The sequence below is a fragment of the Typopeltis vanoorti genome, chromosome 22 (assembly GCF_054136105.1).
Source record: "Typopeltis vanoorti isolate ZY-2024b chromosome 22, IOZ_Tvanoo_1.0, whole genome shotgun sequence".
Taxonomy (NCBI): domain Eukaryota; kingdom Metazoa; phylum Arthropoda; class Arachnida; order Uropygi; family Thelyphonidae; genus Typopeltis; species Typopeltis vanoorti.
The window spans coordinates 660126-686401 of record NC_143570.1 but is presented as its reverse complement, the minus strand read 5'-3'; the positions used below and the strand labels follow the sequence as shown (position 1 = coordinate 686401).

Here is a 26276-nt window from a genome sequence, read left to right as displayed (position 1 = left end):
ATGCAAAAGCCCAATTCTCTAAGATGAAAACCTCAACCTACAATTGAAAAAAAAATTAGTAAAGACATTGATATGAAGCATTGCACTGTATGGATGTGAAACCTGGATTCTAGGCAGAGAAGATGTAAGAAGATTGGAGGCTTTTGAAATGTGGTGCTGGTGTCGCATGAACAAAATAAAATGGACAGAAAAAAAATCAAACGAACAAGTCCTGAGAGAGATAAACAAAACAAGAACTCTAATTAAATCGATTAAAATTAGAAGGGATAGGTGGTATGGACATATACTTCGTCATGATGGACTTGTGAAAAGAATAACTGAAGGCAAAATAGAGGGGAAAAGAAGAAGAGGCAGACCAAGGAAAAGCTTTCTTGACCAAGTCAAAGAAAGCACTGGTTTGAGGAGCTACCAAGGGATTAGGAAGAAAGCCAATGACAGAGCGGAATGGAGGAAATTACTGCTGAGCTACCAGTCCCAAGACTGATGCAACTGATGATGATTTTGTTTTTAGTTCTTTTAAAATATCTTTGTTCCTTTTTTGGTCTAATAATGTGTATTTTGCAGTTCTTCTCATAAATCTCATTTCACTTGTTTTTATTCTTTGTTTATCTTGTTTGTTTATTGTTCAAATTTCACTGCCATATAATAATGTGGGCACTGCTAAAGTATTGTATATTTTCAAACGTGTTTTTTTTTGTACTATATTTGGATTGAGTGTTCTATTTATCAGGCCTATAATCTGTAAAAATTTTGAAGTTTTTGATATTATGTCTTTTTCTCCTTCATATGATATTTCATATTCATAACTGAAAGATTTTATCTGTTCTATTTATTATTAATAACTGTTTTACTTCTAGCTGTTTTAAAAATATAAGAAATATATTTATGAAAATTTTTACTGAATGACTGCTAATTGAAAAACAAGCTAGACAGCTAACAGCTATTAACTTTATACAAAGCACAAATCTGGCTAACCGTGGAATACTATTTGCACATTTGTGATAGTTCCTCTAACAGCACTCGAAAAATAAAGGTTCAGTACTAAAAAGTGCAATTGGTTGATCAGTGATCGATCTCTCACAATTCATTACACTTACTTTCGCATGGGCATGTTGCCTCCTGCATGCATATTCTATAAAAACTTACACTGTTCATATGAATTGGGATCAATAATTTCCCCACTCCAAGAATTAAGTGCATTACTGCAAAGGGGGAGGGGGCTAGTTTGAAGATCATAATAGCCACTGTCTACAGGTAAGTAAATATAGTTTTATGTGTATGTTCCAAGAATTATCACACCTTGTACATTGATGAACAATGATGTAATGTCAAAAATGATCATGATGGCTCAATCTTTTAGCCTAAGATTTTCTATTATGGTTTAAAGTGAATAGAATTTTTTGTAAACATACATGGAAAGGCTTCAGTGGTATTAATTATTCATAATAGCACTTTATGGTATAAACAACACCAAAAGAGGAAAAAATACATTTATTAAGCTTACTAATATTTCTATTAAAATAACTAATATTTCTATTAAAATAACTTGCATTGCTTACACATGTAACAAAAATTGCATAGAATTTATTTAATAACTCCAATATATTTCATCCAATGTTATGTGGACATCATCAGGGATACAGACCATTAACTACATTCAGAAGATGTATCAAAATAATGAGACTAAAATCATGCATATGTTAGCTCATGTCTTAGTCGCAGCTGAAGTATATGATATTACACTATTAGAGTTCAAAGGAGCAATTGTAGTAAGTTGCATAGATAAAACTTATTTTAAACAATTATTCATTTTTTTAAAAAAACCTATGAACAATCAATAGTGATCATCTTCCAAAACTTGGATATTGACATACATACAGCCCGATTGTTCAAGTTCGGATGATTTCTTAGCATTTCACACATTTCAAGGAAAAAGACAATTGAATTTGAACTTGCTGGAGTGAAGAAGTTTTGTTTGGCTCCAAAAGACTCTTTGCTTTAGTGCCAATAGCATGAGAAACAAGGCCAGACTTGGTCATATTCCAAAAACGTAATATAATTTTGATGTTCTTCAATTTTAATCAAGGCAGAACTGTCAGTTTGCCCAAAATAGGAAAGATAACATGAGCAGGGTACTTAGTAGACATTACATTACCACTTCTTTCCTAATAAGGAAAGAAGTGGTAATGTATCCTTTGTTGATGGTAGAAGGAAGACAGTTTTGAGCCGGTTTGAAAGAAGTGTCTAGACGGAATTTATGAAGAATCCTTGCTATTTGTTCCAAGGTTCCTTAGGTAGGGCATTGAAATTTCTTTTCACATCAAATTATAGTCAGGTAGAAGGGTGATGATTATCAATAATTTTTTGAATGGTGGTTTTGTGTTATCCATTATATGTCAGGTTTCTTTTAATGTATTTTTGGGAACTGATTCTACTAAACAATCATCCAACAACACTGTTAATCTTTATTGACAATTGATATGTATATATATATATATATATATATATACACACTCAATGGACAAAAGATTAGAGATAGGGGTGATGGAAAGTTGACACCGGCATCCCCCCCCCCCCCCCCCCCCCCGTGCAGAGTGAAACAGACCCAAACCAAATGCAGACGGTAAATAGGCAGACATTTGGGCTTCCCAACAGTATATCACAATCGACAAACATGGATAAATGTGGTGACCTTAGCGACTTTGATCATGGACATATTATCAGTGCAAAACAGATGGGTCATGCTGTTGCCCAAGTGCTAAGAACCCCAGGGTTCTCAAAGGCAACCATAAAAGGTCTACCATGAGTATACCATCAATGGACATCACAGCAAGCAAGTGTTGTCCGACCACATGCCATTAATGACTGGGGTTGACATAGACTGTCCAGACTCATGCAGACCAACCACAGGGCAACAGCAGCACAAATCACATCGAGTTCAATGTTGGAGGTCCAAGCTGCACCAACAAGCAAACGATATGGTGTACCCTGCATACAGGAGCCCATCCCCTAATCGTGTACCACTGTTGATAGCTTGCCATTAGGAATTGCACCTCGCCTGGTGTCAGGACCATCAAAACTAGACCTCTGCAGAGTGGACCAGAGTCATGTTGTCTGATGAATCCCATTATCAGTTGTACTGGTCTGATGGGAGGGTGCGAGTGTGGTGTTGACAGCATGAGGCCATGGCCCTGTTGTGCCAGGCCAACTCTGTTCAAGGAGGTGGTGGCTCAATGATGATTTGGGGAGCCTTTTCATGCAATACTTTAGGTCCTGTTGTGTGTTTGGAGAGGTCCATAAATGCTGTGAGCTACCAGAATGTGCTGGCTAATCACCTACACACTTTAATAATTTTAATTGCTTATTTTTATTGAACTCTTTATTTAAATCATAATGTGGTCTCAATATCAAAAACTACTCACAGAAGCTTATGTATTGGTGATTATTCATAATAGCACTTTACAGTGTAAACAACAAGAGAGGGGGAAAAATATTTAAGATGAACTGGATTTTTTACCCAGCATCTTCAGATAAAATTTATAACTGTGGAAAGCACACAGGCATCCAACTAAATCATTTGAAACAGTTCATCTTGTAACTGAAGCTCCCTATGGACCAGATTACCATAAAGTTAATTTGAGGAAGTCAAGTTATCTGGTCTCAGAATGACTGTCTTCCAGATCTTTGGTAAATTAATGCAGCCATACTTGTTGAGGTTGAGGGAATACTTCGTAACCAATGCTGATTCTAAAAGTAATCTCTCAGATCTCTAGCAACTTCTGTGTAATATTGATGTTTTCTCTCATTTAGTCCTATGTGAATGAGTATCCAGTCCCAACTTGCTATGCAGATGATCACAGATGTAAATGATCTACCAGTCTTGCCAAAGTAGGCTAAACTGCACAAGGAACTTTATATACTCCAGGATGTGTAGAGAATGAAGTCGATCTTTATCCTCTTGATCTTTATTAAGAGAGCGAATGACGTTAGCTAGCTGAATGAGTGGTTTGAAAGTGGCATAGAGATAATATTTATAAAGAAGTTTAACTCTTTCTGATGCCAGTAATGCATGGGATGGGAATAGTTTTGTTGTGATCCTGTGTGTTGGTTGCAGGAGGGATGGTGGGTCCATGCAGTATTTTATTTATTTTATAAGAGTTGTAGCGATTGGCTAAGAAAGGTATTGCAAAGGTCCCTGAGCTCTTCTGTAAATGGAAAAGGATAATGAACCATTAGGAAGTCATGTCACTATTGTATCTAGAAAGGGGAGACAATTGTTACTTTCATTTTCTGGCGTAGTTTAGGATGCTGGCTGTTAAAATATATGCAATGTGTCTGGACCATGAGATCAGATAGCAGATACATCAACAACATAGCACAGTCAGACTATTGGTTTAAGTGTAGCTGTGTTCAGTGCTTGGTTTTCAAAATGTTCTTATGGAGGTCGGCTATTAAGGGGGCGGGGAGTAAAAGGGAAACCCATTGCCATTTTTTAAACATACAAAATGCTGTCTCCTTAGCTTTCCATCATCACCACCAACCCTGTAGTTCCACATATATGCTGTATTTTACAGAAGTCTTCATATGGCTACATTATGGAAAATTATGGAGACAACTACTGTGTTAGAGCAAAAGCTTTAGTTTAATATAAACCAAAATGAACACTCGGCATTTTGACTTTCATATTAAGGTCATCATCTGGAGCATACACATATATATACAGAGAAACAAGCTGCACTACAATCTACATGGTTTGCTAAAGTTACTGACCAACCGTTACAACAATTATTGGCCTGACCTCTGGTGAAAGGAAAAAAAAAAAACCTTTACTACATAAAAGCTAGAGTCCTATTATTATTATTATCAATTAGTTTACAAAATTAAATGGGGCTGGAGAGCAACATGCATGGGCACAACTCCATTTCTTTCATAATGGTATTCCACCTTTTAGCCTTTTCTATCTTCACAAAAAACATCATATCTTTCCATCTCTATTCTTGTTAGGATGTTGTCCTCATCCAAACATGTCTCACTTATCCAACAATTTTATATATTTTATATACATATATATATATAAATAAATAAATAAATAAAAAACTTTGATCATACATATAAATTTCAACCAGCTGGTATGGAATAGTTTTCAATAAAAGCTGAAAATTGCTTCAAGTCCTGAAGTATGCTAGATACTAAGTAGACTGAATATGTGCTATCCAAATTCTTGGAATTTTTATGCTGCCATTATTGTTGAGATTAAGATGGTTAATCAGAATTTCACAGGCTTCTTTAAATTTTCTTTCATACCAGCTTTTTTTTTGTATGATGTGAAGAGCAGGTACGTTTGGTGTAGGGTGTTGAGAGCGTGATCTGAGAGGCCTGCTTCACCAAAATTATTATATTTAATGTGTCTTTTGTGTTCTTTTTTTTTACGTATAGGAATTGTACGTCCAGTATGGATGTACAATCCCTATTGTGTAAGCATGAAAGAAAGGATCTTCATATGGTTGGCAACCATCAGGTAATCACTATCACCAATCAGAGGGAGATTTGACAACTCAATTAAAGGAAACTACTTAAGGTAGTTTCCTGTTAAAAACTCAAGAAATTGGTTTTCTTCACTTCGAGTTGCTATCTCATCATCCTAATCTATATTGCTGTAGTTAAAATCACCCATAACGATCATGTGTTTCCTATTTACTTGGCTAATTTGCTTATACATTTCATTGTCACTGTCCTCAACATTGCCAGATCTATAGCAACATCCAATTTAGTATTTCATTCTGTTCACCTCTATCTCACACTAGACTGCCTCAAAACCACTGCTGCTATTTCTTCTTTGTATCTCTGCCCTGCATGGACACAACTCCATTTCTTTCATAATGGTATTCCACCTTCCTTTTAGCCTTTTCTATCTTCACAAAAAACATCATATCCTTCCATCTCTATTCTTGTTAGGATGTTGTCCTTATCCAACAATTTTTGGATGAATGGATCCAGTGCAACAATTTTGTTCCCGTTAGTCCTGATTTGTATTAGATGTGACTTCCAGTCATTCCTTTCTTGCATTACCTATCCCAGCACTTCCCCTCTCCTCTATATCCCAAGCCATCCTACTCCTTTCTTGCCTACTCACACATTCACTTCCTCTTTGAGCATCGAGCACCACACCCCTTTCCCATGCTATGTCCCCTGCCTGTCTTTCCCTCCTGTTCTCTCATTTTCTATGTTCATACTACTCACTTTTCCATTGATATTCACTCCTTCAATCTTTCCTTTCATGCTCTTCCACATTACTTCTTACTTACTTAGATCCATTGTCCATTATCATTACTCTCCCTTCCAGCAGTAACCTTCTCCAGATGACAGACATCATTCAAATACAGTCTGCTGTTATACGGTTCCATTCATCCCTCAAATCATCCCATGCTATTTCTTTGCTCTTTCTCAACTCATCACTGTCATACCTGGGCAACACACTGACTACCTTTCCTACCATGCTATTATTTTTTATTCTTCTCAACAACTTCCTAATATCCATTCTTGCATCCTGCTTGTTTCTAAACAAGTCATTTGTTTCTACTTCCACCAACTCTTTTTCTTGCTTACTCTTCATATCCAATGCCTCATTCATTCTACTCATTTTGCCTCCAGAAAACAAACCTTGTGCATCCTCTTATTTGCCATACCTCTGATAAAGAAAGTTGTTGGAAGTTTTTCCACTTGGTTATACTAAAAATTAAAGATACCAAGAAATTATGTACTTGGTTTAATCCTTTATCCAAGTGTAAGTAAACGAGTTTGCACCTGAACTATTTTCAGGACTGTGACAACTCGTATAAAGAAGCTCATGACTTCACATCACTTGCCTTAGTATCCCATAATGCAAAACACATCTCCTTGTGGACATACAGTATCTGCTGGAGATGTGCTTTGCATTATGGGATACTAAGGCAAGTGATGTGAGGTAATGAGCTTCTTTATACTAGTTGCCCCAGTCCTGAAAATAGTTCAGGCACAAACTTGTTTGCATACACTTGGATAAAGGATTAAACCAAGTATATAATTTCTTGATATCTTTAATTTACACACTAATAATTGAATCCCCATAGAATTACACCTACAAGTCATTCATTTCGGTCTCTTCCATACGTATCACCAGTTCTCTTCATTTCACTCCACATATGATTCATCTCATGGCTCATCAACTCTGCTTTCAAATCTTGCATCACTTCTTTAATAATCATTCGCTTTCACTATCTTACCATCAATTGCACATGCTTTATTGCTTTTAGCCATGCTCATTATCTTACCATTTGCACTCTGTTTTTCACCATCATTCCCACATGCCTTATTGTCAATTGCACTCTTTTCTTCACTCGACATAATTTTTACACACTTTCTTAATAGTTGCACACCCTTTCTTGACATCTGTTCCACTTACTGTGCCATGTTCCCTACTCTGATTCAGGTAAGTCTCATGGTCAGTCAGTATGTTACACTTCCTGCATGTCCGAACTTGCTTATCACTTATTCAACCTTTCTACATAAACATCTGCAGCATCTTCCTACACATATATATTACTCACAGCCATATCATCTTAAAATAATCCATGCCATTCACTTTGTCTTTCATGCCAACCTACAGTAATCTCCCTCTCACTACCGAAGTGCTAAACAAGAAACACAGAATTCGAAATAATACTGTCTAAAAATTTAACCAAATACTGTGTACCAATCACAAATATCATGCAGCAGCAGCATTCAACCTAAAAAGTACATAATATTTTAATGCAATAAATATAAAATTAAATTATCTTGCTGCAGCACCTTACTCTTTCTACCTTACTCTCAGCTTTTGGAAGTTGGAAGTTTTTTCCCACTTGGGTTAGACAATAATAAATTTAGTTTAATCCTTTATCCAAGTGTAAGCAAACAAAGTTTGCGCCTGAAGTATCTTCAGGACTGAGGCAACTCGTGGTAAAGGTGGACTAAGCTCTCATCACTTGTCTTAGTATCTCCCATAATGCAAAGCACATTTCTTTGCGGACATGTATGAAGATACTTCAGGTGCAAACTTTGTTTGCTTACACTTCGATAAAGGATTGAACTAAATATATCATAGTCTAACCAAGAGGGGAAAAAAACATCAGAATAGAAGATATACAGCAAGAAGATATACAGAAATAGGAAGAAGGACAGTGTTAGAAGAGAAACTTAAAAGTGTGGAGAAAGAAAGAAAAACTCGAATTTAAGAGTTAAAAGAGTAACGAAGGCAATAGAAGATGCAGTTGAAGTAACAGTACCAGAAGAAGAGAAGATCAAGAAGAAATGGATTACACAAGAAACACTGAAGTTAGTACAGGAGAAAAGAATGTTGAAGATAAGAAGGAATACATCAGAACAAATAGAGGAGCAATATACAAGAAAGAGTAATGAGGTGAAAAAAGCAGTCAGAATGGATAAGATGAAATGGTTTGAAGCCCAGTACAACAATATAGAACAGTACTATGGAGAGCATAAAACAAGGGAAGTATACAAAATGACCAGAACCATTAATAGAAAGTGGCAACCAAAACAGACCACAATTAAAGATGAAAAAGGCAAAGTATTGATGAATAAAGATAAAATTGTACAGCGGTGGACAAGATACTGAAGTGAGGCATATGAAGAAAAACTAGATTTAGATAGAGTTGAGAAACTGATTGTGAAGAATTGGAGCAAATATCACCAGCAGGTAATGCGTATGACATGGACATTTTAAGAGGAGAGGTAGAAAAAGCAATAGGACAGCTAAAACACAACAAGATTCCTGGTAACGAAAACATCGCTGGAGAAATGAATAAATATGGTGGTGAAAGTATGGTTACAGAAATGCACCAACTATTTAATATGGTATGGAAAGAAGGGAAAATGCCAGAGGAGTGGGTGAAATCAATATTAATGACATTATACAAGAAAGGAAATAAGCTAGAATGTAAAAATTATAATACAATTGCCTTGACAAGTTACCTTGGTAAAGTGATGATGATGATATTGACAGAAAGATTGAGAATACAATTGAAAGCATACCTTGCAGACGAGCAAGCAGGATTTATGAAGGATAGAACTACAATTCAACAGATTCTGACAATGAGGTTAATAGCAGAGAAAGCTAGGGAAAAAACAAAAACTTATATACTTGCTTTGTTGATTTTCAGAAAGCATTTGACAGTATTGACCAGAAAGTGACATTAGCAGTTCTGGAATCCTATGGAATTGACATAAAACTAATAGCTATATTAAAAAATGTTTATCAGAATGCAGTTGCAGCAGTTAGAATAGGTGATGATTTGGGGAAATGGTTTAGAACAAGCAGAGGGTACTAGACAGGGGGACTCAATATCATCAAGCATTTTCATTGCACATTTAGAAAGAGCAATGGACAAACTGAAGGAAAATGCAAAAGGAATATCTGCACACAGAATGAGAATTAACAATCTGAGATTTGCAGATAACATTGTTATTATTGAAGAAGATAAAAGAGAACTACAAAAAACACTGAAACTGTTAAATGAGGAAGGGAAGAGATTTGGACTTGTTATGAATTTAGAAAAAACAAAGACAATGGTATTTGGTGAGAAGAACATGAAACAAAAGATACAAGTGGATGGAATTGATATAGAAAATGTAGAACAATTCACATATTTGGGAAGTAAAATGATGTATGATTTGGACTGTAAAAAAGAAATAAAGATCAGGATTGCAAAGGGAAGAACAAATCTGAATGCCATGGATAACATCTGGAAAAATAAAGTGGTCAGCCTGCAAACAAAACTAAAAGTACTGGGAACATGCTCTTTAGCAGTGTACTGTATGGATCTGAAACGTGGGTAATAAATAAGAAATCAAGAAAAAGAATTTTGGCATTTGAAGGACTTGTTACAGGAAGATTCTAAGAATAGAATGAGTACAGAAAATCACAAATGAAGAGCTCTATCGGAAGATACAACCAAAAAAGAATCTAATCCAAAAGAGATTATAAAATGGAAGCTGCAATTATTTGGACACATCTGTAAAATGAGCGAGGACCGGAAGATAAAGACATTTATGTTTGGTATTTTGGATGGCTTAAACAGAAGAGGTAGACCATACAGAGAATGGATAGACAATATAAAGGACTGGTGTGGAATGGGTGTACAGAAACTTTGACACTGTACACTGGACAAAGAAAGGTGGAAGAAGATAGTGAAGGAGGCATCAGACACGTGATCCCATGGTTTGTGATGATGATGAAGTGGAAAAAAACTTCCATCTTTCTCTAAATCCAGAGTAATTTAATAATAAAGTGAGACACATTTGGGTAACTCATATAGGTAAATATGACTTCTCCATTACTTCCACCTTAGTATCACCACCTTTGGGTCTGGCTCCCACTGACGAGACCTCAATAAAGGTCGAAACCAGTCTGGATAGTGGCCCTTCCCTTAATGCATAGTATTATACATGTCTGCAAGGAAATGTGCTTTGCATTATGTGAGATACTAAGACAAGTGATGAAAGCTTGGTCCACCTTTACCACGAGTTGCCTCAGTCCTGAAGATACTTCAGGTGCAAACTTTGTTTACTTACACTTGGATAAAGGATTAAACAATCTTAATCCTTTATGAGAGGTAATAATAAATCTAAATTTATTATTACTCACAACTTGTTGTGCCTAATGATCTTTTCAAGAATCCAGGAGGTACAGCTGGCATTTCTACAAGAGGAAAGTTTTTTCATTTAGCTCTTTTTCATTATATTTTGATTTGTTGATGATTGTTTTTCTTTTGAGTTGTGCTATAAGAGTTTCTTTTCCTTACACAAATTTCTTCCAAACTATAAAACTGCTCGCCAAATTGATCAATAGACAAAGTTCAACACTACTCCCTGTCAAAACGTTCTCCCTTTAATATACTTGAAGGTAGAACTTTTTGCTGTTCATGTGAAAGTTTTTTCCATTCATGTTAAACTAATGACATTAGAGGAAGGGAAATTACCATTTTCCTTCCTCTGACATCATTAGTTTTACAAGATTATTCTGGACATAAAATTAAAACAAGTACATACGATTACTAACACAATTACTTACTTCATCCAACTGTATCATTTACAACTCTTGGAAGTTCATTTGGTAAAATCTGCTGCTTAATTATCATTAAGCAGTAGATTCAAACCTGCGTGATATCCGCAGGTTTGAATCTCATGTAAAGCATGGAATATGAGTGTGTGTAACTTATGGATGCTTGAGTTTGTGTAACTTGTCCAGAGTTATACAAGCTTGTTGTTATTGCATTTATAAGCTTGTCTTTTAAAATAAATAAATAAATAAATAATAATAATAGTAACAACAATTTTCACATCTAATATGATGCATTTAATAAGAGTTCCCTTAAAATTCTTGACTCTGCACAGAAGAGAACAGTAAAGTTGATTAGTAATCCATTGTTTTAAAATTTTTTCTTCTTATTTTTTTGTTCTATTTTCCCATCACACTGATATTCAGTTTCTTCATGTTGATTATTGCTTCTCCCATTTTATCTAAATCTGTTAAGAGACTTGCAGTGACTACTGATTCACAGTTCAATTCCTGAACCATGGGACATATTTCTTCCTCTTTATTTCATCTCATCTGTCCTTTTCGTTTTAACAACCTCTCTTCATATGTATTTCCTAAATTGCACAATTTACAAGTATTCATACCAGTCTTATAAAGTTTCTTCTTTCCTCTCAACCTGTGTTCATTCACATTGCTAATATACTATAGAAAAAGCTTCTTCTTTGTGGGATGCCCATCAAAAAAAAAAAAGCAACGGTACACCAGCTGCAAGAGAAACATATTTTCTACTATGTCAAAGGGATATTTCTGATATCTGCAATAAAACAAAGTGCTTTGAAGCTTTTGTGTAAACATGTTATCAGCTATAAATTATTCTTGATAAACCTGAAAATGCTTTTAGCAAAATGCAGTCAGTAACAATTATAACTTAATGTTGTAAATACTAAGAGAGTTTTATTATTATTAATCAAACTCTTCAGAAGCTATTTCAATAAAATACAATGCCTTCCCCCATTTTAGGAACACTATTTTTTTTCCCTTAAATATTAAAGCAGTAATTAAACATTCTGAAAATACCATATTACATAGCTTAAGATGTCTTAATATGTCTTTTTCTTAATGGCACTTTTTTCATTTTGGCCTTATTTTGTTGTTATAAACACTACTGTTATGGTGGGCACACAACAGTATCTTCACGTATATCACAGAACATGAGATTTATTGCTTTCCGGTTATAGCAATAATAATTATAAAATATATGTAAGATAATAATTTCAGTAGGCGCCATAAAGAACTATCTACAATTAATATCAAAAATAATTTATATTGCTACCAAAAATTATTCTTTACAAATTCTTCAGTCTTGATTAATTTTCTGCATGTTATAAGCTACAGATCTAGTGTTGTTTAAAATTTCATAATTGCACAGAATATTTCCTATTTATTTCCTTTTTCTTATGTTATTTAGGTTTTTAAGCTTTGGGAAGAAGTAATAAATGGACCTCTTCCTGCTTGTCTTCAGAATCAGTCTCAACCAACTCTTAGAGCTGTTGGCTGTGATTGCCTTTCCACTGTCACTTCAGATGTATTTAGAATGCTAAAAGTAAGTAAAAAAAATTTAACACACATACACATGGTGCTTTATTTTATTTTTTTTAAATTTTTTTATTGTATACCTTGTGAACACAGTATATGCATAATGAAAAAATGAGTAAGGGCACAAATTAGTCACCTGCCTCTTAGACCTCTCACTCTGTTATTGCTGTTTCTAAAAATCCACACAGACTAACAAATCCCGGAGTATTAAAACACATCACCACCACTTATACTACATAGAAATATGACATGGTATAAATACTACACACAAAACTAGAGTTATTGGTTAGAGTAACACCATATTCATAAACAAATTATAATACTTAAATAATTTCATTATTAATGAATACAGTCCTGCAAAAATAAGCAGTTTATTAAATCTCCTTCATAACCAACATGCAGACTAACAAAACACACAGACCTCTAAAACAATAGTAATCCTTTACTTTTGGGTTACATCTGAATTAAAAAAAAAACTTATATACTGCCTATAAGGTATTATTTAAACTTGCCTCCTTTTTTATCTGCTCTCTACTAAAAATGAAATTTATTCATTATAATATTAGGATACTTTGTTAGTGTAACTTTTAACAAGTCTGCAATTAAAAGTAGAGAAACACACCAAACTACAATCATAAATTGATATGGAAAAGCTGGCTTAGCAGACTCTTCATACTCTGAGATGGAGCCACTTCAGAAAGTGAAAGACTATTCCAAGAATCATCATATGCTTTATAGAACGCTTCTAATTTTAATAAATATGCCTACAAGAAACTACCATGCATCTCTAAAGCTTATGCTGATTTTCAGAATTGTATTTCATTTTTGAAGCAGCTTTCCATCTTACTGGATGGAAATTGAGCAGGTACTAGCTATCTATGTCTATCTATATGTTCATTGGGCAACTACAGATGCTGTATGGTCACTCCGATGCTCGGTGATGTGCCACACCAGGCCTCTCCATGTAGTCCTGTTTTTTGCTTTTCTGGTGGCCTCAACTCTCTGAAGATCAGTCACTCCACACGCACGCACGCACACCCACCCACCCACCCACCCACCCATCCATCCATCCATCCATCCATCCATCCATCCATCCATCCATTTCATTGATGATCTACTCCTTCCTCTTTTTTCCAGGAACTTTACCTTCTATTACTGTTTTGAGAAGTCCCCCTTCCATCCTTTCTATGTGTCCAAAATATTTTAACTTTCTTCTGTCAATATCCTTAAGGAGCCTTAAATTTCTACTGATCTTTTCTAATACCCATTCATTTGTACGCCTTTCAGTATATGATATCCTCAACAGCCTTCTTTAACACCACATCTCAAAAGCAGGTATCTGTTTCTTATCTGACCTCTTTAGGTTTCAAGTCTCACATCCATAAGTCGCTGTTGGAAAAACAACTGCATCCAAAATCCTCAACTTTGTTCCCATGGAGATAGATCCATCCTTCCAGATTTTAGACAGGTCTCTGACTGTTGTTTTAGCCATTCCTAACCTTTTTCTTATGTCTTCTGAACAGCAATTCTTTACATTAATAATGGATCCCAGGTACTCAAACTGGCTGACTTTCTTCAATTCTTTCTCCATCAAGGTACACTTTGTCTCAAGAGCTTCTCTGTTTGTATTTCCTTTGAGAACCATAATCTTTGTCTTGCTAGGATTGAGTTGAAGTCCTCTGTTATTACTGATCTTGTTAACTTTGTCAAGAATTATTCCTAGTTCTTCCATGTCATTATAAAGGAGTATTGCATCATCATACCTCAGAATACTGATCAATCTACCCCTATCCTAATTCCTGTCCTGAGCTCATCCAATGCTTCACGCATGATATCCTCTGCATATATACTAAACAAGGGAGGAGAAAGTAAACATCCTTGCTTAACTCCTTTTCCAACTCGAAGCTAGTCAGTCAATTCAACACCTGTTCTTACCGTGGCTGCTTGCTCCCTGTACAAGTTAGCTATCAACCTGATAGTGTGTTGAGGAAAATCGATTCTTTTCATTACTTCCCACAGTTTCACATGTTCAACACAGTCAAAAGCTTTAGTCTAAGAAACACATTACCAGAGGGAGTCTGAATTCTTTATGTTTTTCTATGATCTGTCTAAGGCAAAGGATCTGATCTCTGGTCCCCTTACCTTTCCTAAAACCTGCTTGTTCCTCGGGCATCTCTGCCTCAACTTTGGCCTCATTCCTATTCCTTCAATTCAATCCTTCAATTTTATTGAAGATCATGCTAAATTATCTTCAATAAAATTTTGCTTGCATGAGATATTAAACTAATAGTTCTATAGTTCTTGCATGCCTTCGTATCACCTTTCTTATATAGTGGTATGAAAACCGACTTCTTCCAGTCTAGAGACTGGAAGAAGTATAATCAATTTATGAAACACTCTTATCACTCCATCCCCTGTCGCCTTAATTAATTCTGCTAGGATTTCATCTGTACCTGGGGCCTTATTGCTGTTAAGCTACTTAACTGCTCTTTCAACTTCATGCCTAAGTGGAGGAGGTTCCAAATCAAAATTTTCCTGGTGAGAGGGCTCCACATTTTCTTTATCCACTCTGCTGTACAGTTCCTTACAGTATTCTTTCCATCTGTTTTTGATTTCCAACTCTTGTAATGCTCCATTCCTGTCTTTGATGACATTCAATTTAGACTTAAACTTGTACTTTAAGTCACAAACTAAATAAAACATCCTTTTATAATTGTGCCTGCTCATCTGGAACTCTATCTCTTCACATTTATTAGTATAGAATTCATTTTAAAAATTTTATGGAATTTACAACTACGTTAAAAAACTTTTTTTATTATCCTGACGTTTCGATCTTCACATCAAGATCATCATCTGGAGCATACATAAATATACAGGACAAGCTAAGTTACATCATTAACTGTAAGCTAGAGAAACAATGATTTGATCACATGTTATTCTACTGGTGTGACCTCTGGTGAAAAAAAAAAAAAAAAAATTTACATCAAGCTAAATTCTATTTTACAACGACAGGAATAAACATTCTTTTCGATGGTTTTCTTTCAGAAACAATTGGTGTCCTATTTTTAGTATTACAATTCTTATTTTTGATTTACAATACTATTTTCTACAGTCCTGTTTATAGTTGTTCTTGGTGAGGAAGGTCAAATATGTACCTTCCATTTGTTTGGGATTTTTAGACCATCGTTGTTGTTGAGATTGGGGTGGTTGATAATAATCTCACAGGCTTCCTTGAATTTCCGTTCATACCATGTTCTAGTGTGATGTAGACAGCTGGTGGTTTTCCAGTCAATTCTGTGTAAGGTAGCATGATCAGAAAGGCCAGCTTCCCCATAATTATTATATTTAATGTGTCGTTTGTGTTCTTTTTGTCTAATAGGAATAGTGCATCCTGTTTCTCCTATATATGGTATGTTGCAAGTACAATAAATCCGGTATACTCCAGGGTGAGCTAGTGGAAGGAGTGGGTCTTTGGATGAGTTGATTAAGCTTTTTTAATTTTGCAGGAGGTTTAAAGGTGGCTTTGAGGTTGTACTTTTGTAGTACTCTGTTTATCTTGTCTGATATTCCTTTAATGTAGGGAATGGTTATAGTTTTACTGTAGTCTGGTTTGTCTTTGTTTTTTATTGTGGTTTTGTAGAGAATTTTTGTTAATAGTGTTTTGGCTGTACCTGTTTTTTTGTAAGTTATTACTGATAATTTTAAATTCATCTTTCAGTGCCTGTTCACTGGAACAGATCGTCTGAGCTCTGTTTTTTAGCGTGTTGATGACACCTAGTTTTTGTGTTGGGTGGTGGTAGGAGTTTATGTGTATATATTGTCCCGTACGTGTCGGTTTTCGGTAAACAGTGAAGGAAAGATTGCCCGAGGGAAGATGTGTGACAAATTATCTAGAAACGGAAGTGTGTTGTGTTTTTCAATTTCAATTGTGAACTGTATGCATTTGTGTTGTTTGTTTAGGTGGCTAAGGAATGTGTCTAATGTCTGGCAGCCATGGACCAGATCGCGAAAACATCATCAACGTATCTAAGCCAGACTTTGGGTTTTAGAGGGGAGGAATCTAGGGCAAGTTGCTCAAAATGTTCCATGTAAAAGTTAGCAATGGGGGGGGATAATGATGAGCCCATGGCCGTGCCTTCTTTTTGTAAGTAGAAGGCGTTTTGCCATACAAAATAACCCGACCGTATGCGCATACATTATGGTCGGGTTATTTTGCAACATACCATATATAGGAGAAACAGGACGCACTATTCCTATTAGACAAAAAGAACATAAATAACACATTAAATATAATAATTATGGGGAAGCTGGCCTTTCTGATCATGCCCTGAATACCTTACACAGAATTGACTGGAAAACCACCAGCTGTCTACATCACACTAGAACATGGTATGAACGGAAATTCAAGGAAGCCTGTGAGATTATTATCAACCACCCCAATCTCAACAACAATGATGGTCTAAAAATCCCAAACAAATGGAAGGTATATATTCGACCTTCCTCACCAAGAACAACTATAAACAGGACTGTAGAAAATCTAGTATTGTAAATCAAAAATAAGAATTGTAATACTAAAAATAGGACACCAATTGTTTCTGAAAGAAAACCATTGAAAAGAATGTTTATTCCTGTCATGTAAAATAGAATTTAGCTTGATGTAAATTTTTTTTTTTTTTCACCAGAGGTCACGCCAGTAGAATAGCATGTGATCAAATCATTGTTTCTCTAGCTTACAGTTAATGATGTAACTCAGCTTGTCCTGTATATTTATGTATGCTCCAGATGATGATCTTGATGTGAAGATCGAAACGTCGGGATAATAAAAAAAGTTTTTTAACGTGGTTGTAAATTCCATAAAATTTTTAAAATGAATGCTGATCACCGTGTAACCCTAAAAGAAAGTATTAGTATAGAACTTTTCCTTGTCCTGCTTGATGGCTCTTCTGACTTCTCTATGTAATCTCTTTTATTCTTCAGTCCCTGTGTCTTTTTGCTTTTCCAACTGAATTCTTTTGATTAGTTCTGTTATGTCGTTGCTTTCTCTGTATTTTACTTTATTCTATCTCTAATCAGCCCGCTATCTAATCTACTGTTGTGCCTCTTAAATATTAATTCAGTACTATTTTCTTTTCGGATACTGGATAATTTATTTTTTTAAGCTGCGCCAGCCAATATCCTATAAAAGAAAAGACTCTTGTTCATGGAAACAATTCTAAATTCAAAAGGGATACACACAATAATTAATCTTATGGTAGTGCCGAGCAGATTCAGTTAGCAGTTGTGACCTGAATCTCACTTAAACTACAATATCTAAATTCCTTCCTGCCAAAAAGGTTCTATTTCATAAGTGGTGGTTTGAATTTGTAATCAGGCATAAACTTAGGTATAAGGTACAAAATATATTTATTGGAAAAGCACAAAACATTTACAGTTAAGAAAATTCAAATATTCAATAGAACAAAACTCACACTAAGTCAAGGTTCATACTAAGTCACATCTATGAAGTTGAGTAAGCTAAATCTTTCAATTACGAAAAGATAAGATTAACTTACACTTAGTAAGCATAACACTTCTAGGTTATAATTCCTTTTCACAAGTTATTCATTGAATACACATTAAACACTTTCATTAATACTCTATCAATAGCTATCTTAATTCTAAATTTCATTAGTCAAGCCTAGTCATTCTCAATCAAAATGCTGCCTATCGACAATTCTTCTTTGTTCCACGGGGTTTAACTAATTCAATCAAATTCTCACTTAAAAGTTCTCTAGAAAAATGTCCTTAGCTTACAGTATACACAGATTCACTTTCTTCAAAGCGATCTTAACATAGAATGAAATTCTTTACATTACCGGATCCTTTCTGATTTTTTGTGACGCTATCACATGTAGATCTGGATTACCTTCCTGTATAGTTTTCGGCTGTCTCTGCGCCCGGTGATGCACTACGCTGACCCTGAATCACTTCAGGACTTTGGTGTGTTTTCTACCACTCTGCAGGAAACTTCCTCCGTTCTCTTCGATGGGACCTTTTTCCAAGGCTTGATTCTGCATAGGCCGTCATATCACGATCAGCTTCGCTTGGAAATTCTCAAGCATTCTCAGGAATAGGCCTCGTTTTCTGACATCGTTGTAATCGACGCACCGCTCTCTCACAAATCACCCAACAAACCTTCCAAAGCTGGAATCCAGGAACCAAAGAATGGAGAGCCCTGTAACATGGCGTGCATCATTCTTTATTCACCCTTTTGTGCGCTCTCTATTCGATGTGTCTTTTACCGCACGAATCTCACAGTTCATTTCCCTTGAGTGATCCTGTACTCTCCCTAATTTGTTAGGTTACTGTATTCCAGGTAGTTGTTCTGTCTTCACTTTCCTCGTAGGTACAGCCTCCGGCGCTACGCTCGACTCATACAGATTACATATGATTATTTTGGATTACTACTTATTATCTGTTTAGAAATTTCGTAATGTACTAGACAGTTTAATGGGATTTACAAATAATTTAACAATTCCCTTACACAATTCTCACTATTCTAACACAAAATTCTCTGCTTCTGAATTCAGTTATACAGGAATAAACTTCAGTATATAGCACATATAGAATACATATTATCACATGACACAAGGAAATTTTCATAATTATGTGCTGATGTGCAGGCATCTCCTTAATTAGTAATATTTAGTATATTAAATCCTGAATAAAGAATTTGCTTGTAAAATTCTCCATTCAGGATCTAACAGTTCCCATGTTGAATCTGATATCCATGGGTCTCTTGGTCTTCTTATTGGGCTGATACTTCTTCGCTATATCCTGTATTATCACTTGACTCCTTCCCAAAGCATTTCTGGTGAGTTCTCCTCATTGGTCTCCAAAAAATCATCCAACCGAGTCAAGGCCAGTGTGAGAGTATCTGATGCCCCTAGGCAAAAAAAAATTTAGGCGCCCCTATACAATGTCTCTATGCAGTAATTAGTGCGTCATTTTTTTCGATACCCAAATTCGATTAGTGCACCTGTATACATCTTAAAAATAAATGTTACAGATTTTCTGTCTATATATTTTTATGCCTAACTTTTTAAAGAATCACTCACCAGAATGAAATAATTTAGTTACCGATTTAAAACATTTTACAAAGTTAGTTTTAATGGCATACTACACTACTTCCATGTACACTATGTATACCAGGGTTTCCCAAACTGTGTTCCGTGGAAGGTGAATAAGTGTTCCGCGAGAAGTTCCTGGAATTTGTCATTTTAATTTTCTAAGCATTTTTTATGAATAAATATTTTATAGTGGAAATATTCTGAAGAGAATATTTCTGAAGAGAATAATATTCAAGAATATGTCGAAAAGCTCAGACCCAGAACGCTTAATAACATTTGTGTATCGTTAATTTTCACACATCGAAATCTTTCAACATTTGGGAAAGTGAATACCGTTGTTTATGATCTGGTCATAAAATTTGCCTGCAAGCAGATTATAACAATTGGGGTATAATATTTTTTGTACAAGCGAAGTTTTTAAGCAGCAATGCAGAGGCCGACCCTGATGAATAGAGAAGCAGTAAAATTTGCAGACGAGGCAATAGGGCCATACCGTCGGTTGTATGAAAAAAAGAAACAAAATTCCCGCCAAACTACATTAGCTCAATTCTTTGTTAAGAAGTAGAATAATAAAATTTATATTCTGAATATGTTTTATAGTTTTTCAGTTTCATGATTTTATTTTAACTAGGCCCTGAGACATACCTGAATTCTTTTATAAAAAAATTAAGGTTCAAAAAAGAAATTTGAGGAACGAATTATACTTTTTCCCATAGGTTATTATATTCGATTAATGCGCCTGTTTTAAAGAACACGTTAGGTGCACTAATCTTGGGATTGCTGTATATATATATATTTTGCCATACTTACTCACACAAGCACATGTACACCTACACATGTGGATATTAATATAAATAATATCATTATGATCATTTATATATAAATGTTTATATATAAAATTTATATATTAATCAAAACCAATACATTTGTACACATATATGATTACTCCTAATATCTGTATAGCAATAAAATTATTATATCTTAAATACAAAAATTATGAAAATTAATCTTTTGGGCTTTTGCTTTGGCAAAGTTTTGAATTAATTCATCTATATCGATTGTAGATGCAATTTCATGCTCTATAGATATTATTGCTAGACCAGTGAGTCATTCCTAAGCCATCGTAGAGCGAGTGAAAGTTTTTGTAAGTTTTAATTTCGAGAAACTCCTTTCTGAACTTGCTACCGATACTGGCAATGTCGAAAAAATTCTCAGAGCAATAAACACATTTGGAACACTATTTTCTAAATTATTTTTGCATATGTATGACAGGACATCTAATGAGGAAGTATTTTCTGGAATTCGCCTTGCTATTATTTGTAATTCACTACATAAATCTGTTCCGTCAATATCTCTAGAATTATCATGTGTTAAATAATTTTCCAATATCAAACATTTTTTAAGCAGTTCTGCTGAAGTAATTTTTTGAAATTCATATATATTTAAAAGAAAGCCAAACTTTTCATTAATTGTAGACATGTGCTTGAATTTTTCATCAACAGATGCAATTGCGGTATCAATAATTTAAAAATAAAAATCTACCTTAAATTTTTGTTTAAAATCTTTTATGAATTCATCCTCTGCTTCATACACAAATCGGTCCTTTTTTTTTTTTTTTTTTTTTCTAAGTCTAACTGTTTCTTGTTCAAAATTAGGCGTTACACCTAAGACCTCAGCTATTTTTTCCACATCTGTTAACATCTTTTCAAATTCATCCTCATTTTGGATTTTCATTAAGAAATTCTTTTTATCATTAATACAATTTATGGCACCATTTATATCAAGGCTTGTTCTGAAGTTGTTTACTTGTAAAGTTTATTTCAAAAAGTATATTATACCACATTACTAAGGATGCGATACAAATTAGAACTTCCTTAAAGTTTTAAGAAGACTCCTTGCGTCTAATTTCATGGTATTTCCACTTAATCCACAAACTATCATCTTGAGATATTTCTTGCAGTGCTTCGCAAATATCAGACAAATTATATCTTAGGGGGGCTTTAATGAGTCAATTCGACTCTCCCATCATGTATCACAGACTGGTTTGAGTGCAAAATTACTTATGTGTCTTTTGAGGTATTCCCATCGACGAGTCGAACCGGAAAAAAATACATATAGATGATGTACCGCGTCAAAAAATGCTGTGGCATCTAAAGTATTAGCAGTGCAATTCACTACTACATTTAATGAATGTGAACTACAGGTTACATACATTGCTCTCGGGTTAATATTTGAAATTCGTCACTGCACACCTTTTACATCACCTTTCATATTACTGACGTTATCGTATCCTTGACTTCATAAGTCTTGTATTGATAATGAAAATTTGTCTAGAGTTCCTAGTATTTCATTTGATAAAAATTCTCCAGTGGTATTTTTTATTTCTATAAATCCCAAAAAAGTGTTCTTTTATGGAAACCGTGTTATTACTAGTGTCTACGAATCGAAGTACTATGCTCATTTGTTCCGTGTGACCAATGTCGGATGTACAGTCAATAATTATGGAAAAATATTTTGCAGCAACAACAGATTCTAAAATTTTCTTTTTTATTGCATTGGCGAAGATGTTTATTATTTCATTTTGAATATCTTTTCCAAGATAATGCACATATGTATCTTTATCTTTTATTCTTCGAAGATGTTCATTCATTATTGGATCAAACTTGGCTAGAAATGCGACAAATTTCAAAAAATTTCCGTTTCCATGTGAAAACAATGTTTCATTTGTTCCTCGAAATGATAAATTTTGAATAGCTAATGTCTGAACTAAAGCAAAGAGTTATTCTAATACTTGCACCCAATGTTTCTCCTCTTTTCTAATAACCAGCAAGTTCTCTTCATCAATGGTTTTCTTTTCTTTTATTCGAATTTCTAATTCTTTCCACTTATGGTAATTTTCAACGTGTCTTTGACTTCTTTCATGCACAGCTAAAATAGAAGAAGCATTTCTCCATTCCCTCAATCCAGAATCAGCAAGGTTAATCTGCCATTGATCAAATAATAAACAGCAGAAGCAAAATGCAGAATCCGTGGATTTTGCATTTTGCACAATAACCACAAACGCTGCGTTGTCTCGCCGTTAAATAGTCTTCGAGTATAATGAGTCATTGAAAATCTTCTATTATTGTTATCTTTTGGAAAATCAAAATTATGAATCTGTTCAGGTCCATGTTCAACTAATAGTTGACGTAATTGATTGAAATTGGAAAATTTTACAGGATACCAAGTTGCTGGATCATTATAATTTAAATTTGTAAAATCAAATCCTTTTATGATTGGATCTGTAGAAAAACCAGCTTCTGAATCAACAATACTCATATGATCTGTAGATTTCATCTTCGATGTTTTAATCCAATTTTTGGTATCTGTAGAATTCTCCTCCAATTCATTAATCGAAACTATAGACGAATTATCCAACGAATAATCTTGAAGATTTTCTTCTTGTATGCGATTACGATCTCATCGGCAAAGATATTTTAAAAATGCACCTTCTTGTTTTTTCAAACTTTCTCCTTTTCCGCTTTACATTTGTGATATTGAAAACCCGATTTCTTTTTATCCATTTTCAAAATCCAGTAACAGAAATATTTATAAATAAAACTAAACTTAATTATAAAAAATATGAACTTTAAACTATTCAGTAATTCACAAATAAATTTTTATACATTTACTTAATGAAGTATTTATCAATTATATATACCTTATAAGTTATAACTATTAACTTATCTATCATACATTTATAATCTAATAATTCAACAATATCGTTTTCTATGAACATAATTGACAAATTTCTCAAATGCATCTGACTTAATGAATTGTGTAAATATTTTTAAAGCGTTTAAGTACAGAAAATGGGCATTCACTGCTAGCATTACAAACAGGCAGTGCCCAAGGCTGTATTTATACTTTTGGAGACCTGAGGTGCAACATCATTATGAGGCCTCAAAAATAAGCACTTTTTTTAGTTTATTGAAAATAAAAGTCAACATTTCCATGTTAACTAATTTTAATAACACAATACAACATTGGTATACATATATTTGTGTTTTAAAAAAAGTATAAAAATAAATCAGTTCAAATTTAAATTAAAAAAAATCAATAACTAAAAGGTTTTTTTTTTTTTTGGCTTTGGTTTTAGCATATATATATATAATGTCATCATAATTAATCGAGTCCATTATATCTGATTCAATGCATAATAACGACAGGTCACTTGTTTTATTTTGGTGCAAGTTGCTTCTTAAATAATTGTATAAGGATAAAAGTTTGTTTTTTTTTAAAAAAAAAAGAAAAGAAAAGAATTTAAATGCAATCAAATTAAGCTTGCTAATCAAGTTAAAAATAGGAACTTCATCAACTGTGAAGTTCAGATATTCTCACTAAAAATAAGAATTTTGAATTTACAGTAATAAAAATTGTAGCAAAAATCATTATATTTATGGAATTACAACATGGATCTAAATATAAATATAAAACGTTTCAGATTGCAGTAACATGCACAGTATGCCATGACTGTCAAACTACACTTCTTATCCATGTTCTTTCAGCAGGTGGACAGAATATTATCCAGGTTTGCTGGACGTGCATATACGTCCAGCAAAGAAATGGTACTCTTACATACATGAATTTTATTGAATACAGGAGTTCCTGTTAGATTTATATAGTTTTATATGTAGCAAAATCTGGCACCCTGAAGTCTTGGCATCCATAGGCGATTGCCTAGGTTCGCCTAATGATAAAACCGGCCCTGAACCGAGTTGATGTTTCTTCTGTGAATCCACTAGGAATTACTCTAACATCCAAGCTAGTGGGATGTGCCTGACCTGGAAGTTTTCAGAGTCTTAGTCTTACTTTGGCTCTTACTAGCTGATGGTCTGCACTACAATCTGCTCCAGGACAAGTATGCTCATCAGAGATGCTCGTCTTTCACTGCTGGAAAGCCAGGATATAATCAATCTGGTGCCTTGACCTATAGTGTTAGATGTCCAAGTATAGGTCCATCGTGGATGTTTCTGGAAGCAAGTATTGGTAACAACTAATCTGTTAACAGTCTTTCACCACAGGTGTTACGTTCACCCAGACCAAACAAGCCACACTCTGGCCTGACTCTCATGCTCTTCCCCACTTTTGCATTTAAGTCCCCTAAGATGTAAAGTATGTCTCTCCTTGGTAGGCAGTCCAAAACAGTTTGTAAGTTTTCATAGAATTCCTCATGCTTTTCTTTAGGCCTATCCGTGTGGGGGTGCATAAACTACCACAATTGATACATTGGTAGGCTGAGCCTTAAGTCTAATAGAAAGTATCCTATCATTAATGGGGTTATAACCAAGAGGGCTTCTTGCCTGAGCTGTCTTCAGTATCACAGCTACCCCAGGATGTTTTGAGTCACCACCTGAGTAAATAACTAGCTTACCATCCTGTCTTTTGAAGTGACCTTCTCCATCCCATCTGGTCTGTAATTCCGAGGATGTCAATTGTATACCTATCCATCTCAAGAGTACCAATCTGTAAACTCCAAACATTCCATGTGCCTATGTAAAATTCCCTTCTAAGATTAATCTTATACCTTCTGTGTTGCTCATTCACAGTATCACTGACTTTTGATGGAGACTGTAATATACTTCTCGAACAGGACCTTCTGCCTAAGCCCTGAATGCAGCTCTGATTATTCTGTGTGACATGAAAGTGGTAGGGTTGCAGAGGCCCATTCCACATAAGATGAGATGAAATAGCAAAATAGGAAAGATTCACCCCTAGCCCTCGAATACTCTAATAGTATTGGGGTGGGGGGGGGAGCAAGAAGGAAAGAAAAAAGGGAAGGGACCAGTCTACAGATAATATAATAGATGTATGTTACGTGAAGTAAGGCATGGTCCAGCATCAGGTACCCCGGGTGGTTTGGCATGCCCGTACTCACTAAAGTGAGCCCTTGAGGTGCTAGAACTAGCTAGAGTATTTTATATCTTTATTTATATTTTCAATGGATGTTTTTATGATCACATTGTGGTTACTCTGACCTTGAGAATGTCTCAATAACTGAGATATATACAGGGTGTTCGGGATAAATTTGACAGTTTCGTAAGGAAAAAGAAAATCTTCTTTGTATCTATTAAATTTAATGAATTGACAAAAAAACATTACAGGCAGAGTTAATTACAATACTATCAACAAGATTTACTCAAAATAACCACCATTAGCATCGATCACAGCTTCAATTCTGCTTCGGAACCTCGAACAAGCTGATGCTACAGTCTCCCTGGGAAGGGCCGCAAAAACTGTTTTAATTTTATCCATTAACTGGGCTTTTGTATTACTGGAAGTGCGATTGGTGTCTTTTTCAACTGCGCCCCATACAAAATAATCCATGGGGTTAAGGTCTGGGGAGTTTGGAGGCCAAACATTTGGACTGGTGAAGTCGTAGAAATTTTCAGACAACCATTTTTGACTTTTCCCAGAGGTGTGGCAAGGGGCCGAATCCTGCTACCATACATACGGCC

At 34.7% G+C, this 26276-nt stretch overlaps 1 protein-coding gene across 4 annotated transcripts in view; it reads left to right on the top strand.

Moving 5' to 3' along the window:
- Positions 1-26276, top strand: part of LOC150094096 (HEAT repeat-containing protein 6) — a 446924-nt gene that overhangs the window by 307167 nt on the left and 113481 nt on the right. For all 4 annotated transcript variants that reach the window (XM_090412214.1, XM_090412213.1, XM_090412212.1 and 1 more), the window contains one exon: positions 12543-12677. In XM_090412214.1, coding sequence (XP_090268340.1) covers positions 12543-12677 — 135 coding nt within the window. The remainder of the gene's footprint in view (positions 1-12542; positions 12678-26276) is intronic.